The 20,000-nt window shown below is 35.6% G+C and overlaps 2 protein-coding genes across 2 annotated transcripts in view; one reads left to right on the top strand and one right to left on the bottom strand.

The window, feature by feature from the left end:
• LOC125646155 (transient receptor potential cation channel subfamily M member-like 2) overlaps nucleotides 1–7,110 on the top strand; it is a 54,498-nt gene extending 47,388 nt beyond the window's left edge. The window contains exons 31-33 of the mRNA XM_056140786.1: nucleotides 640–759; nucleotides 1,745–1,918; nucleotides 2,980–7,110. Of these exons, the coding sequence (XP_055996761.1) occupies nucleotides 640–759; nucleotides 1,745–1,918; nucleotides 2,980–3,084 (399 nt within the window). The 3' untranslated portion in view covers nucleotides 3,085–7,110. The remainder of the gene's footprint in view (nucleotides 1–639; nucleotides 760–1,744; nucleotides 1,919–2,979) is intronic.
• Nucleotides 7,111–9,900: 2,790 nt separating this feature from the next.
• The window catches only part of LOC125646146 (uncharacterized), a 33,945-nt gene continuing 23,845 nt past the window's right edge, over nucleotides 9,901–20,000 (bottom strand). Inside the window, exons 7-11 of the mRNA XM_056142000.1 lie at nucleotides 19,758–19,930; nucleotides 19,314–19,461; nucleotides 18,512–18,648; nucleotides 18,167–18,299; nucleotides 9,901–16,979 (exon numbers count right to left, since the gene is read on the bottom strand). Coding sequence (XP_055997975.1) covers nucleotides 15,526–16,979; nucleotides 18,167–18,299; nucleotides 18,512–18,648; nucleotides 19,314–19,461; nucleotides 19,758–19,930 — 2,045 coding nt within the window. The 3' untranslated portion in view covers nucleotides 9,901–15,525. The remainder of the gene's footprint in view (nucleotides 16,980–18,166; nucleotides 18,300–18,511; nucleotides 18,649–19,313; nucleotides 19,462–19,757; nucleotides 19,931–20,000) is intronic.

Genomic DNA, 20,000 nt, shown 5'->3' with positions numbered 1-20,000 from the left:
GTTTTTTCTATTCCTGAACATGTTAGGAAACAAATGAGGTGTACAGTTGAATTGAGCATGGAGACCTCAATAAAATTGTGAGATTATGAGATTCATAGCCCTCGTGTCAGGGGTTTTACACCCTAGGGCATGGCTATGTACATGTATGGGCCATATAGTGAAAATGCTTCAAGTGTTTAAAATTCCTCTGTATTCCTGAACATCTCGGAAACAAACTAGGTGCATAGTTGGCTTTTACTGAAATTGTGAAATTCATGGTCCATGGGTCTATCTACTGAATATCAATCTCAAGAACTGGTTGTGTAGTGATTATGAACATGGAGGCTTCTACCAAAATTGTGAAATTCATACTACTGGATTAGTAGTTCTAACCTTAAGGTGGGGCTCTATGGAACATAAGCTGAAAATACACTACATCTTCAGTTATACTTTTTACTCCTGAAGATTGTCTCATACTTTGCACAAAACTTGCTTATGACTGGACAATATTTCAGTTGTTTATAAAAATGAGTTTAATAGTATCATTTTCACCATTTGTAGGGGAATTTACCTCACTTGTTTATAAAAATGACTTTTATAGTATTATTTTCACCATTTGCATTGTTTACAAAAGTATTAAATATTTTTCACCATTTGTAGGGAAAAGAGTATGGACACCTGTCACTTTATTCAGCTGTGTGCAAGAAATTCATGAGTAAGGTGTTCGGTCAGAAAGAGGTCCAAATCAATGAAGAAATGTCAGAAAACCAAATGGTTGAGGTGAGGAATTTCCTTCTAATTTGTACATGCGTTTTAATTAATTTTGTTTCTTAATTCATCAGAGCTGAAAGCTCGACGTGCTATTTTCTGATCAGTATGTTCATCGTCTGCGTGTCCGTCTGTCATCTGATGATGTCACATTTACTTACTTGTACGCAATACGTGTGTGATACTTTTTAGCTCGCTGGGACGACTGTCCAGAGAGCTATTGTGATGACCCTGGCATCGACATCACACTTTAAGGAAAAGACATTAACCTCTGCTATATCTTTTAAACCAAGGTGGATAGGGGTTTGATATTTTACATATAGATGCCTCATGAAGAGACCTTTGTTTTGGTACCAAGACTTTTGACCTGGTGACCTTTACTGTGGACTTTGACCTAACTTTTAAAAAATTTAGCCTGGGCTATATCTTTTGAACCAAGGAATAGGGGGGTTTGATATTTCAGATATAAATGCCTCATGAAGAGGCTTTTTTGGTAGAAGACATTTGACCTAATGACCTTTGTCTTGAACTTTGACCTACTGTTCAAAATTTTTATCCTTGCATGGTTATATATTTTGAACCAAGAGTGATAGGGCTTTTATGTTTCAAATATAGATGCCTCATTAGAAGACATTTCTTTTGTTACCAGAACTGTTGACCTTGGACTTTGACCTACTTTTCTAAAACATTAACCTTGGCTATATCTTTTGAACCAAGAGGATACGGATTTGATATTTCATATTCAGATGTCTTATGACCAGGCCTTTGATATGGTATAAAAACTTTTGACCAAGTAACCTTGAACTTTGACCTATTTTTCAAAAAAAATTACCTTTTGAACTAAAGGGATAGGTTAAATAGAGTCGTGCTTCCCGGCGAGCTATGTTGTCTTCTTGTTGAAGGAGTATTTTTAACTGTCACAGGGACAGATTAAAGTGGACACCATCTGTTAAATCATAGAACATATACATAGGATTTGTTACATTCTATTTTTCAGTTCTTTCAGCAATTTGTGGAGCCCCACCCGGGACCCTTTACTGGGTTCACTTCTGGGATAATTTACAAGGGATACATGGATGACCCCTGTAACACAGACAATGCCTGGAGAGAGTCGGAGGTCTGGAACATACACTACCATGTCCCAGATAACCTGGATTCCAAAATTGTTAATGTAAGTTTATGATTGCTTTTAGGTATAGATATATTCATCCACTGAACAGGGCAGGTGCTCCCCTGGTGTGCATCTATCCGTTACCAGAGGTATGTTAAAAATATCTTGAGCAGAAGCAAAAACTGTGGCTTTATTAAAAGATCTGTGGTCAAGGTTTTTAAGTTGTATAAACCCTTTATGAATGCAAGTTAGAATAAAGAAAATTTTAAATCCCCATCTATAATATACATGTATTTTCTCCTCTTTTTTATCCCCCAAGATGAAAGATCTGAGGCTTATCAGTTTTTGTCTGCTTGTGATTTTGTTCGCCTGCAACTTTAACCCAGGTCTTAAATTTAGATTATGCAAGTGTAGCGGTCAGCTGGGTTCGATCGCCGGTGGCCAGATAGCTCAGTTGGTAGAGCACCTGACTAGAGATTCAGGGGGCCCGGGTTCGAATCCCGCTCTGGTCCGTTGCATTTTCTCCCCTCCTGTCACATTTGGTGCCGTAGACCAGCCCCTGGAACTGGCAGGTGAAAATGCCTGCCAGGGGGTAAAGATCCTGGGTTGATGTCTTCAGGTGTGAAGACATTTAAGGAGGGAGGAATGTAGCGGTCATCCGGGTTCGATCGCCGGTGGCCAGATAGCTCAGTTGGTAGAGCACCTGACTAGAGATTCAGGGGGCCCGGGTTCGAATCCCGGTCTGGTCCGTTGCATTTTCTCCCCTCCTGTTACACAAGATAGAGACTTTGTACTTGATGACCCAAAAAGCCAAGGTCAATGTCATGTGACTGCTAAAAGTCAAGGTCAATGTTATGTGACTGCTAAAAGCCAAGGTCAATGTTATGTGACTGCTAAAAGGCAGGGTCATTTTTAACGTCAAATTTGCCACTGAGTCTCATCAACCCATATAGCTGAGGACATAAATTCCTGGTTTGTTTGTTAGGACAAATGTATTACAATAAAGTTTCTTGAGCTGTTACTAGATAATGATTTAGGGTAATAAAAAAATGTGGGTGTTCTTGTTAAAGGAACAGTTGAAAAATTGATAATCACTCATATACATGTGTTTAATTTTACAGAAAGAGAAAATATGGAAAGAAGTCTCTTCTTATCTCCACCTGAATGGAAATCAGAATCTTATTGTTCAGGAGACAGCTCGTATTCATGGTGCCTATTATGTTTAAAATGTAATATCATCATTAGTGTAGAGAGAGGTGCTTGGGAAGTTTAACCTATATAACTAGCTGTCTCTGCTGTCTGGTTCTGTTTCATGCTCAACAAGATGACAACAGAAATATAATAACAGGTGCTTTTTTTGATGTGCCTACAAGATATTGTGATGTATTAAACAGCGAATTTGTGAAAAATTCTTTGGACTGTGGGCATAAAGCTAACAATTATTTTATATCAAATATCAAATTAAGATTTTGTGAAGTATGTTGTATGAATTTAAGTTTGATATTTTAAATTCAACAGTGCAGCTATGATTGAATGATTTAAATATGCCTGTCTTTAGATGAAACCTGTGGTATGGCTTTATCCGTCTTTGTCTAGTCTTTTCTGTCTGTAAACACCTTGTGTGTAAGGTACAAACCATTGTAAGTTATGGTCCAGGATCTTCCAACACGGTAAATATTATCCTTAAGGGAAAGGTATGGGAGTGAGTCGTGTTTCAGGCCTTCAAACTCAGCACATTCATTCCTCATGGAGTGAAGAAAATTGTAAATAAAGTCGGAGGTTAGGGGTCAAATTTTAAAACTTCTTAACTTAAATATGTTATGTTAAAAAATCATCGTAACTTTACAACAGCCTTATATAGGCTATCCTAAGTTAAGATATTTTTCTGAATTTTTTTCCTTTCATTTAAATAGAATGACTGCCCTTGTGCTGTTTCAGGATATTTTGAGAGAAAATAAAGACAAACCTCCCAGTCACCACTGAAGTTTTAATTACAACTGGACTTGAGAACACATTTGATTTAGTAAAACAGAAGCGTTAATGTATCTTAAGTTAAAACTTATGAAATTCTTGAGTCAGAATTATTTTTAGTAAGATAAGTATAGTAAAACTTGTGCCGGGCTGTTATATAAGATGCATTCCCTTAGGTCCACAGTCATCAAATTGACCTATTTCCTGTGGAAAGGGAATAATGGCTGTTTGACAGTTGAAGGCCAGATAACAATTGTCAAGTTGCTATTCTATATTACTGAAATAGCTATACTATGTTTTGTTCCTTTCCACAACAAATCTTATAGTACTATTAAAGATCAAAATTTGAAACCATCTCGGGCATATTTTGCACTGTTCATGGTTCTCTTGTTAATTGCTGTTTACAGACTAACCTTTTTAACATTGCTCTGTTGATTTGACCTCCCTGTTACAATTTTATCGTGGATTTACATTCCTGCCTTCACAGTTCCCATCATTTTTTTTTTTTAAAAATGCCTTGTACTTTATCACTCAGGATATATTGTTAAAAATTGCCTGCCTACGATTTTTGTTGTTTTATCATTAAAGATTATAGGTTCATGCAGCTGATCAATAATAACGGGTATTTCATTTTGGCATGTTTTTGGTATCATGTAAATAGGTCAATACTATGTGTTGTAATGACATTTATGTTTATTGTCGTATGCTTTTAACACTTTTGAATTTCAGTTGAATTATTTTCATTTCAGTTTCTTAAAAGATAGGTAAAAAAGAGATAATCGTTAAGAGGGGTTTTCAAGAATAATTTGGAGAGAATATAATTTAACCCTCGCCTTATTGTTCACATGTAGACAAGATTTGAAGTGCTACTTTTAAAATGACTTTCAGAATTCAGTATGTTTTATTCAGCTTTGCTGCTATATGAAACAGCGTTGTTTCAATGTTCACTTTCTGCTGCTACAACTAGGAACATCTCTTTGTTTTACCACGTAACACATATTAATGACACCTCGTTCCGTGTTCTTATAAGCAGCATTACTTTCTGAAGTCAATGTGTTTTTATGTGTAATGAATTTTAAATTTTATGTGCTAGCTTTATAATCGTTACCAAGGTCATCATTACATGCAAACTTTCAATTTTCAGTTTAAATTTCCTATATATATCGAATATTGGTGCAAGAAAAATGTTACATTGCAGTATTCTCGTGCATCTTCGTGATATTTGTATCATCCATTCATTGATCACATGAAACATGGCCTCACGATCGTAAAACAAACTCAGTCTGCTTTTTAACAACTGGTAGATATCTGAAACATGAAATTTGTGATAACAACATGTTACATAATTTGACAGAACTTTTATGTGGGACTATTTGGTTACTGTATGGTGTTAGTGTGGATTAATCTGCGGAGTTTCACTAAAGCTTAAAATGGTTCATGATCCCAGGGTTAAAGATATATATTGCGACGTTTCTCGATTACGTATAATTTTTCATGACATTTCAGGTTCACATGCATCCAATCTTTTTGTATTAAAAAACTTAAGGATTTAGGATATTTTTGATAGTTCCTGATTGTGGCAAGTAAAATGTAAAGTAAACTCTTATGTATAACAGAAAGTTGTATATATGAAATGAAAATCACTAATTTGAAATTACTGTAGCAAAAAGGGAAAGAAAAATCTTTGGATCAACCAGAGATTGAACCTTGGACCCATTTATTACTAGTTAGGTGATCTAACCACTGACCTACCCGAGCCAATATACGAAATGTAGTGATTTTATTATAACAATGTAAAATTTAAACCTTTTCCAGAAATTTTACAAAAACTCGTCATATGGAGGAGATGAAAAATTAGTTTTAGAAAAAAAAGGTCAGAAATGTCATGTATGATGTTAAAGATTGGATATGTCATTAGAATTGTTGTCAGAACAGTAGTGTTTGTAGCAACAAAGATGTCAACTTTAAATATTTGTGGTAGATTTGATTCCTTGGCACTGACCACTTGCATACAGCATGCTCCTTATATCATGTGAATGCAGAATTTTCATGTGGTTAAGTCAGAATCAGCCATGTGAGGTGTCAAGAGAGCACCAAATTGATATGCAAATTATTGTCAATGTCATATCATAGCCATCAATCACAAGATTTTGGTCAAAAGTGGGATGCACTGTTTTTTGCTCCCAATAGGTGCTTCCAATTTTTGTGGAATTTTTTTCTACACTTGTACATAGAATTGGACTGAATTTTAATACCATTTTGTACTTTTATAAATTTCATAGGCAAATATACTATTGTACATACTTTTAAAAGTATCATTTTCATCTGTGTATATAAATCTATTGTCTATATTTACCTTAAAGTGAGTGGCTCTGTTGAAATTGTATCTGGGTTGAAATGTTGTCATTTGAACTCTAAATCACATATTTTGGACACCATTTCAGAATTTTAATGAAGGTCATTCCTAGTGCTATGACACAATTCTTAGTATGTGGATCTCTTGTCAGAATGAGTTAATTCCCTTTATTGTGCTTGGACACATTCTCTTGTCAGAATGAGTTAATTCCCTTTATTGTGCTTGGACACATTCTCAGTATGTGGATCTCTTGTCAGAATGAGTTCCCTGTATTGTGCTCTGGATGGCAAGATCTTGTGTCAAGGTCAGATCACAATGTAACAAAATCTTATCCTGGGTATTAATTTTATTCTCTTGCTTTACCTTGAATGAATGTAATGTTGAATATATTGAACTAGGGTTGTGTTGTCACTGATACAGGCAATGATAAATTGAAATACTATTACTAGCTAGCTCTTTATATAGCATATCCATGACATCATGGCCAGTTTGTAATGTATCACCAAGGTCAAGGTTATGGGTTAAATAACTTCTGTACTACCTCTCACTAGTATATTGTCAATAATCACATGTATTGACTTGTACTTCAGTGTAAACAGGAAATAAACCTGATTTGTTTATCTGTATAAATTAGTAAATAACATGTGTATAAAATACTAGCATATGTACCTCCTAATTGTAGTTCATAATGTAAACAGAGAAATACCCTTTAAATAATCAGATTTAGCAGTCATCAGTCTACCTAAAAAATACTCTTAGTATGTGTCTACATACATGTATTTTTCAATTATCATGTAATTTACTTTTCTGTTTTCTTTAATATGACACAGTTGCTATGTTTGTTTTTGTTCTATCAACTACGGCAGACATTACCGATAATTTCTGTACACAAACCATTTGAGAAAAATAAAATTTCTACGTATGATGAGTATCTTTGTTATTTCTCATAAAGTAAAGGCCCAAAGGACACAAGGCTCACCCGAGTTGTCTCGCCCTTACAGATGCAAGGTATGACATACAATCTTTGGATTCCTAATACTGTGGCCAACACATTCATTGGACAGTACGTGGTACACTACATGAGCATACATGTATTATATTTTTTGACAAACTACTGAAAGGATAATTTACCTGAGCAGTTGCACTTTTCCATGTAAAACATGGAACCCCAATGATCACATAACACCGAGCAGTGCTTGAAATTCAATCATTGCAACAGGAGACTCGATCTTGCATGTTAATATGACATATTGCATCACAAAGGTTCTTTAGAAGAAGATGGTTTTCAACAGAATTTTACCGTGTTCTCCAATGTGCAGTGTTGGTGGCCCTGCCCTGAACACCAGGGTCACACTGTTTACTATACAGGAGGATGCTTTGGTGTCATTTTGACTATTTGGCCCTGTGGTTCTTGAGAATACTTTTGAAGAATTAGGATTCCATTTAGCTCACCATTCACCAATACTCCAGAGAAATGGTGCATACAAACTGAATCTATACTGCTTGATGATAGCTTTTCAAAATATTAATTTAGTATATTGTACCCTTCTATTCCTTGAGAAGATTTTCATATAATTCCTGTGTATGACACTTTGAACCCAATCTTGTGGCCTTGTGAAGACCTAGGAGGTCATGGTGCGACCTTGAATCTACACTACATGAGGATACTTGGATATTTATTCTATATATTGTACCTTGTGAAATTTGACAAGAAGATTGTTAAAGAATTTCATATATATATATTCCTTTATCCCAATTCAAACAAGTTTGAAGATATCCGATTGGACCAAAACAAATCACATGGCACCCCAAAATTTTCAATACACTGTCTCTTTCTGACAGCTGCTGTACTATAACTTATCTATTTGCTTTCAATGCATGTAATGCAATGCATTCAGTTTCAACATACATGCTTTGTATATTTAATTATCTTGAACTATGATGTCATTACATGATGTTTAGTATGGAACGTGTTTAATGATTTTGGCTTATTTTAGCAGTTAGATAGCTTTCCGCCAAAATTTCACTTGCCAAACATGCACCCAATTGTGACTTCAGTATGTGAAAAAGAGACGACTTTTCCCTGTCTGCCAAAATTTATTCCGCTAAAATCATTAGCATACCTTTGAGCCAGCAAATCACCAAATTTTATACCCGCGGAATAAACCCGCTATATGGTATACTTACTTAAGCAGGATTTGAATTTTGGTGGCTTTGGCAGTGAAGAAAGAGCGATTAAAAACAATTTTGTTAAAATATGAAAATCGTTATTCATATATGTAACAGGAAGGGAGAAAATGCAACGGACCAGACCGGGATTCAAACCCGGGCCCCCTGAATCTCTAGTCAGGTGCTCTACCAACTGAGCTAACTGGCCACCGGGTTCGAATCCCGGTCTGGTCTGTTGCATTTTCTCCCTTCCCGTTACACATCCATATTAAACACAGCTAGATCAAGTGCTTAATGATGCCATATAGTACATCATGCTGATTGAACACAGCTAGATCAAGTGCTTTAATGATGCCATATAGTACATCATGCTGATTGAACACAGCTAGATCAAGTGCTTAATGATGCCATATAGTACATCATGCTGATTAAACACAGCTAGATCAAGTGCTTAATGATGCCATATAGTACATCATGCTGATTGAACACAGCTAGATCAAGTGCTTTAATGATGCCATATAGTACATCATGCTGATTGAACACAGCTAGATCAAGTGCTTTAATGATGCCATATAGTACATCATGCTGATTGAACACAGCTAGATCAAGTGCTTTAATGATGCCATATAGTACATCATGCTGATTGAACACAGCTAGATCAAGTGCTTTAATGATGCCATATAGTACATCATGCTGATTGAACACAGCTAGATCAAGTGCTTTAATGATGCCATATAGTACATCATGCTGATTGAACACAGCTAGATCAAGTGCTTTAATGATGCCATATAGTACATCATGCTGCTTCGATTGTGCCAAATTTTAGATATTAGGTTAAGATAAGTACACACACAGGATTTGTGAAACACTCATCCTTGACCTTGGGCAGTTACAACAATGTCATTGATTTTACAGTTCACTAAGTATGGAATCTCCATCATGCATAGTCCAAATTAAGTTGTGACTAAGGTTTCAGTTGCTGATAGGCCATAAACAAATGTCCCCTCCCCAGTCAGGGAGGGGAGAGAGCATAAAACTTATGACTTGGTTTAGGTAAGAACTTTGAAAGCTGAAGATGCTAATGTGCTAAGAACATCTCATCCTAAACCAAGATTGTTTGAACAGGGTCAAGGTGCTATGAACCTTATTCATGATCCCTTGTATCATCTATCTTGTTCACTTTATCACTGTATTGCCTATCTTGTTCATGTGATCTCTTGTAATGTCTATCTTGTTCATGTGATCACTTGTATTGTCTATCTTGTTCATGTGATCCCTTGTTCATGTGATCATTTGTACAGCCTATCCACAATTTCTAAAAGGGGTTGCAACCTTAAATGGTACATTTTCCATCCAAAAAGGTTTGCAACCCCCCCCCCCCCCCCCCCAAATGGTACAAAATTAACTTTTTGTGAATATATTTCAAATGGGGAGGTGCTAACCCAAGAATTAACACCCCCTCTAGATCTGCTGTTTGATCAAATTACCCAATCTTACTTTAGAGTTCCTCATTTCATACATTAAAGAAAGAATGGTGAACACAATGTATATTATACATACTGATGCAATTTAATTGCAAGCAACTTCAAAAGTACAGGCACAAAAAAAAATTGGCATTTTACATACATTCACAGAAGTGAATAATAAAACTGAAAAGAGCAAAACACTGCTAGGGTGAACCAAATGCACCAGCATCGCTAATAGTTGATAAAGTGAAAATGAGATTTACAGGCTCAAATACACCGAGCTTAACATTGGGAACTTGTATGATAAAACTCTACTCTTTAGACAGGGTTTACATCCTCTCTTTCAACATATAAAAATATCAGATTCAAGTACTCATGGATTACACAGAAACTTGTCATGAACAGTGATACCTGCATGTATAATGTTCTCAAACTGAATTTATTTTTGGTGTGAGACAGTGATTTAAGAACTAGACAAATTGATAAGCTTCTTTCAACTTTTTTTTTTTCAACTTTTTTTTTCTTGATTTTTGCACACAACATACATTTACTAACATATAAGGAAATATTCTACTATCACCAAGTGGATTAAAGGTCAATCAGTTGACACAAAAACCCCCCATGAAAAATGTCATATTGATGAAAAAAAATCGAAGTTAGGAAATATTGCTGTAATCAAAATTGCAAACAAAGAAAAAATGGCATGCTGTAGAGAAATATATATATATGGAGATCTGTACAAGTTTTAAAAAGGCTAAATATTGTTTGGCCCTATTTCTCATAAATAGAGCTAGTATGCTGAATAATTGAATACAAATATTGATATATACAAAGCTGTTCAATCAGTCACTGGGTGACAAACATAAAATATACAAAACTTGGGCATTTCACATATCTACATAAAAAAAATATTCATTATTTACATATTACTTTAATGCCATCTAGGTATGTACATATTTTCTGCACTAAAATCAAATGACTCCATTTCTGTAAATGGGTGATGATGAATAAAACAAACTTATAATGCAATGTTTTTCATTCACTACTGCATTTGCTATCTTTAATCTCCAATTCAAGGACATTTTCAAAACCATACTTTGGATAAAAACCACAACTGCAGACTATGTGAACATCTGTCATTACAGAGATTTCCACAACTGTTATTGTGACACTAAGTTTAAGGATGCAGACTATGTGAACATCTGTCATTACAGAGATTTCCACAACTGTTAATGTGACACTAAGTTTAAAGATAAATAACACATACAATGATTGGCTGACTTCCTTTTGAACAATAAAAGGAAAAATAAATACGAGTAACATTTTTTTTTGTCTTTCTAAGTACCACTGCCTAGCCAGTTAGTTAGTAAACAGCCTAAACACGGATTTGAATATTGAGAGTACAAATCTAGCTTTAATTAGTTTTCCCCATCAGTTACTGTCTACTAGAGCTGTATTTTTTTGCGACGTAAAGTAAATTTTTAAGTTCTCGATTTCAAAATCTATTGTACATATATTCTGAACTCTCCATTCTTCACTAAGTTTTCTCTCGTGTGATATTTGTCCGTAAAATAGCAAAAGCTTATACATTCATAAAGAACTTTCTTTTTGTTTAAACTAACCATATGAATTACTGAATTGCATGAAAAAACTTTAAATGTCAATCAGTTATGAAGGTTAAATACTAATTTACTGCTGAACATGCAATCTTTAAAAACATTTTTATCATCAAGGTGATAACATACGAATTCAAACATGTAAATAAGAAATGAAATTCTGTTTTATTCAGCATCACAAGCCCCCAAGTCCCAATGCCCATTCAAGACTCTTCTCCCAATTCATGATAACCCAGATTAATATGCAAGTGCTTCCTTACCCCACCATAAGGCCCTGGGAGCAGGAAACATTGAAAAAATCTAATCTTGTTATCTTTGACAAGAACTAGCTGTCCTTCTAGTACTTAAATAATTGGAATCACAAGAGTGTCAAATGCTTCTACGTAAAAAACAAAACAAAAGATGGTCTGTACAAGGAGTATACAGTATACACTTCTTTTCTCAGTGACCTTAACATTAATACATTTCTTTTCTCAGTGACCTTGACATTATATATCCATCATCTAAGATCATGATTTACACAGAACACACAAAAAAATCTTTGTGTGAAGTACGATTGTCTATTAAGGTTGCTCTAAAGATTTGGATTGAGATATTTACACTTTTTCTCAGCGACTTTGACCTTGTTCAAATGACTATAGTCATGACGTCACACAGAACTTTATTGTGAAGTATTGAGAACATTATCTTTGCTACAAAGTTATAACCCTTAATGGTATTTCTTCTGGTGACTTTCACCTTAATCAAACAACCTGGGTTATGTTTTTAAAACATGCATTCTCAGATTATATAAAAGACATTTGTTTTCAGTATGGGCATACAAATTATATTGTTTCAACTATTGGGGTTATTTCTCACCCTTTCTCTTCCCTTAAATGGCCTTTTTTGACAAACAAATAACCCTTTACCCAAAAGATGATTTGAACAAATTCAGCTGGTTGAAAATCGCCAACAGAAGAAATCAGATGTACTTGGACACAGTGATGACTAATTTTAGTAAGAAAAGCTCAGTTGAACTTTGGCTCAGGTAAGCTAAAATTCTGCAATGCAACCAACTGAAGACTAATACTTAGGAGAAACAAGCATTCTTGACTAGTTGTATTAGGTCACCTTCAAAAGATTGGAGATAATCATAAAATAGACTTCCTATCCAAAAAGAAAATTCCAAAGTCTTGGACTCGAGGGAGTTGAATCTTAACAAAAAATATCACAAATCTACTATCATAGGGTAGATGTTACCAAAATATACACACAAATACAAAATGCTTCTGAAGCAAAAATGTGCATCACAGGAACAGCAATACAACTCGACAGCTACTGCAGTTCAGTATCAGAGTACAGGACGACACAAAATGAATAACAAATGTTTACAGAATGATACAGCTCTGTTGCATCATACATCTCAATATAATCGGAAACTTCTTAGGAGTACCACAAAAATCAGACACACCAATAATGCCATACATCTCAAATATTAATTCTTATAATTATACAGGAAAATTTATTCATTCTCAGAGCTAAATCAATGTGAAAACATGATATGATCCTATATACCTTTTGGCTCTACTGTTTATGGAAAATGATAATCTAAAAAAAAAAAATGTGGAGCTGTCCGAGCAGAATAGAGTGAAGAAATAAACGGTTTGTACATAACACACACAAAAAAACCTGTTACAGTTTTTGTTCTGCACAAATCCTCATTTCTATTCATTCTTTCCAGTGCCAAATTTTTAAAATATAACTTTGTGTTTTATCATACGAATTGAACAATGTTGTCTTGTATATATGAAATTTATATGTGCACTTTACATTCAGAAAATGTTTCATAGAAAATCTTTTTTTCCAAAGAAAATCCAAGGAATACAACATAATATTCAGACAGAATTTAAACATAAAAACTTTGCAGGTCTACAGAACAAGGCCAACCCCAAAATTCTACATCTTACGCTCAATTTTTAAAAGGGTGTGAAAAATACATGGAAAAAAACAAACAAACAAAATGAGCTGATAAAGATTTAGATCAATCATGTCTGTATCAATGGGTCACTAACATCAGCTTCTTTTAATTTTCATTTCCAAATTTATAAAATCTATTATATAATTTTAGCTTCACAATTTATTGCTATTTCAGTTTCAAGCAGTCGACCTATTAAATGTAGAATTTTTTTGGGAGCAACTCTAACAGGAAGATTAACATGAGATGAAAAATCATCATCATATTTAAAAATGCAACTTATTGTCATGTTTTTTTTTTCTCATTAAGAACAATTAAATGAACTAAACTCAAATACAGTACTAACCAAACTCAACCTTACAGAAAACTAATAAAAGCAAACTCTGGTTTGATGAATCCAGAGTAAACTTAGAGGTGACCCTGAAAAGATTCCGCAGGAAGCATCTGAGATTTGAATTTGACACATAAAGCAAACCAAGTGGTTCCCGAATTTATTAATTTTTAAAGCAAAGCTAGGTGGCGGAATTTGTCATTTAGTGGATAAATACTGTATTAATTTCCATATCTGATTTCAATTTAATTTTCACCATGCACAACTATCACAAAATTAACAGGAAATTTTTTATAGACTATCAGTCTAATTTGCGAAAAATTCAAGATTTATATGCTTTTTAAAATACATGCATATATAATTACTATGTAGTCATTTTCACACTGTTAAATATCAACAATGACAATTTAAATGATTCATATAATTACTTGTTTATAAAACAGCATTTAAAAATGCATAATTACATTCTATAATGTCTTTCCCATTAAACTACGTGGCAAGCATTGGGCTTTTTTATATACATACATCTATTGTGCAAATTACATGAAACTTAGTGCAGACAGAAAATCACACCACTCATTATCATATTATAATATTACCATTAGCACAGCGGATATAAAAAATAAAAGAAATCGTTCAAGGCTTTAACAGTAGTTTCTGCATGGATAATTACATGTAACCTAAATACTTCTGAAGTACGCGGCAATCACAAAGTGCAAACAAATAATTCCATAGCAATCTAACTTGCACATTTCAGGAAAATTCAAGATTTTATCTCTGGAATTCTGTACTTATTGTCTCTTGCTCTGTAAAGAATCCAATCACTAGGAAGTTTGTGTTCTGTTTGTTTTGTACTTGTTACACGGGGGGTCACCACGAACTGACTCTCGTTATTCTGTTTGTTTTGTACTTGTTACAGGGGGGCTCACCACGCACTGACTCTCGTTATTCTGTTTGTTTTGTACTTGTTACACAGGGGCTCACCACGAACTGACTCTTGTTATTCTGTTTGTTTTGTACTTGTTACACGGGGGCTCACCACGAACTGACTCTCGTTATTCTGTTTTTACACATGTAACTATGGAATAGATAGTGTCAAATTTTAATGCGACAAAAAATTCGTGACAAGTCCTTGTGGTTGTTATCAACAATGTAAACAGTCGCAAAATCTTCATGTAGGGAAAATTTTACCATGGAAATAGATGTTTGTGTATTCAGAATACATGAGGGACAGGTCAACACCACAAACCCAGACTTTACATACAAGTAAGCTAGATCCTAAACCTAATGTGGAGTCCGGGGTGAACCCAAATTAAACCTGGAGTACATTCTCAGGGTGTGTTTGGGTAAGGTTGAGTCTGGTTCATATTGTATGTTATATTTGATTAGCGAAATCTAGAACAATTCAAACGAAGGACGTAAACTTTGTTCATAACAAAACAACATATATTTAATATTTAGAATAATGAAAAGCAACACATCTGTCTTCATATCACGAGGATCTAACAAATATACCAGCAACTTGGAATCAAAGAGGAAAACAACTTGTTTCCAATTTTGAACTTCTTTCACAGATCAATGACTCAGCTTCTGAGGACATGATAATGAATCAATAACATTAATACTGTCAGGGCAACAGAAAAACACCCTCCACAAGGTGATCAGACCATAAGACTTAAATTGTACAGCTTTTCATTCATAAGTGCCTCAAAGTGGGACCAGACAAAATGTTGAGTCATGTACACATCACATGCACAGAGAATGAACCTCAATTAAACACCTAATAAATCTCATTCACATCTTATTAACAACTCTGCTCATTGGTGATAACGAGACTGGCCTGGACATCATCTGACAGCAGTCTGTACTCTTTCATTGATTTTTGTGCGAATTCTGGCGTTTCCAGGATATAGTGAGTCATCAGACGGTCGTCATACAAGGACAGCCGACCCTGCGTGAGAGTGACAGGAGTTTTGACCCGCTTCTTAATCTTTTCTGATGAATCATCCTTCTGAATCATACCATCCTTCTCTGAATCCTTCACTAGAAATGCAAAGCTTTCACAAGTATTTGACTTGGGTGGTGACTTTAATTTGTAGTTATGTCCTCTCAGAGAGAGAGAGTTGGGTCTCCTTCTCTTTGAGAACACATCATCTAGTTCTGAAACACTTGAAAATTGACTCATCTGTCTGTGAGGACTTATGTCTGATGCACTTTTGGAATGGCCTCCTGACCTGGTCACTATGACAGCTGACCTTGGGCCTGGTGTCTCTGTCTTCGCCTTGCCTATCTCTGCCATGTAGATGATATTACTCTGTTTCTGAGCTGACTGTTGAACTGTTGGTCTACCATTCATCATTCTGATCTCTGTCTGTACAGGACTTGTAGAACTCTCATGCCCAGGGTTGTACCATGTTGCTGAACCTTGACCCTGATCCACTTGGCTGAAATTTGGATTTTGCTCCTGATCTTGTAGCAAATTGCTGATTTCTGATGCATTGTCTTGACCAACTTTACCCATTTTCTTCTGAGCATGTCTTGCTTTCTTCTTGAAAAATGGCAATTTACTTCCAATATCTTTAACTTTGACCAGATTCTTAAACCTACTTTGATGCGATTTTTCCTGTTCTGAATTATGTATTGCTTGATGTGTGTTGGCTATTTTAGGCCTGCCACCACGACTGTCATGCACTTGATTTTGTAGATATGGGATAGGGGGATTTCTGTGTTGTCCTAGAACATCATTCTGAACCAGTGATGTTTCTAAGCTGTCATTGAATGAGTGTAAAAGATCATCCAACAGAGGGGGCCCTTGCTGTCCACCCTCCACATCACATCTCTCGTTGTTATACACGAGTTTATTTCCAGCCACACTGAGCTCCTCGTCACTCCTTTTATGAGTGTTCCTTTCGACTGTGGGATTTCGCCCTTGGTGAACAGGAAGCACCATATTATTTTTCGCCAGGTTAACATTTAACACTTTCACTGGAGGAGGGATTTCCTCTTCAGAAGGTGACATCAAGACGAACGTTTCAGTTGTAGAACCAGACGTGGTCATGCCTGGTCGGTTGTAACTAATGTACCCGTTGGGAGGGGAACTGACCACCATACTGGCAGTACTGTTGTCCGTAAATCCGGCTGATGTCATTTCCTCTCGGGCGGGAGCCACTGTTACAGTTGCCGTTTCTTGTGCTGTTCTCTCTGGTTCAGAGAAAATTTTTAATGAGTTGCTCGTTGTCGTTATCGTTGGAGTCATGCCTGTAAATAAAAATTAGAAGAAAAAATATCAGTGTTAACCATGAATGTGTACATTTTCTATTATAGCTACATAATCTAACCAGAATTTAAGTGAACAAGAGGCCCATGGGTCATTTCACTCACCTGAACTACTACATTTACCAATGTAAATTAAAATCCCAACTGTTAGCCCCTTTCTTGTGCCTCCTTTAACTTAAGGGTCTTGGTATGAACAGATTTCAATCAAAACTACAGGAGGTTAACTGCATATAAATCTGACAAACTGTACCATAGTGGTTATGGATAAGAATTTCGCAGAGTTTTTCTGTATATTCAAGTCTCTATTATAACCTCAACCTTGACCTAGTTCTCATGGTGTGAAAAAAAAACCCTTCAGTTGTGTAGATGGGAATGCTTTCATATCAGTTAAGGAGATTGAACCCTTGTAGTTCTTGAAAAGACTGTAAAATTTTCTTATGTAAAACTTGAATGCCCAATCATGGCCCCATTCGAATTTAGGGGTCAAGGTGTCAGCAAACATTTAATTTAGATCACATGAGGATGCTTGCATATTAATATGACAAAAAGTGCCCTTGGGCTTTTTCTTCAGAAGATTCCATTGTTTATTTCTATATATACATCATGTATTCCTTTGTAAGACTTTAAACCCCTTCAGTAACTCCACACAGACCCAGGGGTCATGGTATGTTATTACTTTCATATCAATTTCACATTGTCTACCCTTGTGGTTCTTGAGAAGATTCTAAAAGAATTTTTGCACATAATTTTACATAGACTTTGAACCCCACTTGTGGTTCTATTCAAACCCAGGAGACATGGTGTGGGCAATCTACAATCCACATTACATATGACAGCTTACATATGAATAAGGATAAGGGCTTGTGATTTTTGAGAAGCAGGTTTTCAAAAAATTTCTCTACATATTCTTATGTACATCTTTATACCTCTATCCTGGCCTGGAACTCTAGTTTTCATAAAAGTTTTGCCTTTCCTTTTAAGCATCCCACCCAATTTGCACTTTTTCACCACCATACCCTGGACAATTTCATCGCCTTCATTTGTACAAACTTTCATTCTTTTTACGAAAGTGAAATGATGCTCTGTGGCAAGTTTGGTCGAAATTGGTCCAGCAGTTATTGAGAAAGATTCTTCTGGGTCTTCCTTTTTTAACTGTGTAAGCTTAATACCTTTCTGTTTGCTCTCCTGGGCCCACAGTGCAATCATATCATGTATTCTCTCTTCCACACAAACAGCTGTAAGCCGCGCCTCAGAGTCATGGTCCCAGCATTCCTCGACCGTCTCCTTCAGTATATAAACAGCCTACAAACACAGCAGTATTTGTTCTACAATTATCTTGCTCAAACAATCTCATTTACACGCCTGATGTGTTTAAAAATGATATCAATTGTACCCAGGCATATGTACGTTGAATCAATGTCTTCTTTAAATCTATGTTTGAAATTTCCAACTTGGTTCCAGTCATCATGGCTCATATATATATGCTTTGGTTGATTGTGGAACCTATTACTTACCTGATTGTGACTTTGCCAGACTTCTGGGAACTTGGGTCTAACTTTGTTTCTAGATACCAGGATCTGCATCTCTTCAAATGTAGGCTGTGATCCGGCCTCTTGTTGGTATGGCATCTGATAGTCAGGAACAGGACAGCCTGTAATGCAAAGCATTAGAAGTTGCACAGATCTCCTGGAGGTTATAAAACTTTTTTGAGCACGTTTTCATACTCAAACTCAAACTCCATGCTCTAAATCGTACTGATACTCAAAAGTGAAGGATGTAAAACTTTTATAAAATCATTCTCATACTCAAATGGAGTACATGCTGAAGATTTTTCGAGTATGTTTCGAAGCTTGCTAAAAGTTGTATGCAAAACAAACATGGCTGAGTTTGAGTACGAGTACGGTAAAAGTTTTATAACCTCCAGGCCCGGTACTTGTCAATACATGTATCACTGTGTATCACATATCATGGGAAACACCTATCTCCTTTAGAAGTAGTATTCAGTTTTACATGGTTTCTCAATAACGATGTGCAGCCTAGTGGCTTTTATTCAAATCCAACAATAAAGACCTAGCAGCACAACTTAAAGATGTCCTTTTCAGGTCTGACAGAATTCCTGTACACAGGGAAATTTTCAACCTGTTTTATTACCTCTCAGATGTTTTGAAAAACAATTTTGTTCAAATTTTGACTAAACACAGATTCACCCAAGTTTGAATTCACCACTTCTGGATGAGGGCGAAATTGGACAAAATAGGATTGGAGCGAAAACTTTCCAGTTATTTACTATAGATAATACATTTTTTATTTCCTCACCATGATACATATCCTGGCATCTTGTGGCAAGTTCCCACAGCACCAGTCCCAGTGAGTAGACATCAATCTGTTTTAAAGAGGCTTCAGACTCTCTCAAATTGGCAGCACCATCGAGCAACTCTGGGGCCATGTATCGTAAGGTGCCAACCTGGATCAAAACAATAGATCAGCGATTTTTACTGCAAACCTGCAAACTCAATAGATATAATATACAGTAATGGGGGGGGGGGGGGGGGGGGGGGGGATTGGGACCAAGATTGTTTTTTTTTAATATGATGCTTCATTATGTAAGCAGTAAAAAAATGAGTATCGTCACATAAAGTTTCCCATGGGAATCATTGATACTATAGATTAAGACATTCATGTACATGTATAATGCTAAATGACCTCAGACAGCATGGAGTCAGGCTTATGTACTCGGTGGTCATTGAGTTGGTTACTTACATCTTGGAGTGATGCCTGCTCAGCATATTCATACTGGCCATTTCTGATCAACTTTGACCCCATGGTAGTTATGGCAAATCCAAGGTCACCAATAACACAAGAAAGGTCATCTTGTACAAGGATGTTTCTGGTATTGAGATCTCTGTGCGCTATTGTGGGTTTGAATTGATCTGCTAAAATAAATGAAAACTTAAAGAATGTATGTTTTAAAATGCATACTTATATGTAAGATTAGAAACATGC

The sequence above is a fragment of the Ostrea edulis genome, chromosome 6 (genome assembly GCF_947568905.1).
Source record: "Ostrea edulis chromosome 6, xbOstEdul1.1, whole genome shotgun sequence".
NCBI lineage: Eukaryota > Metazoa > Mollusca > Bivalvia > Ostreida > Ostreidae > Ostrea > Ostrea edulis.
This window is presented reverse-complemented; position numbering and strand designations above follow the sequence as displayed.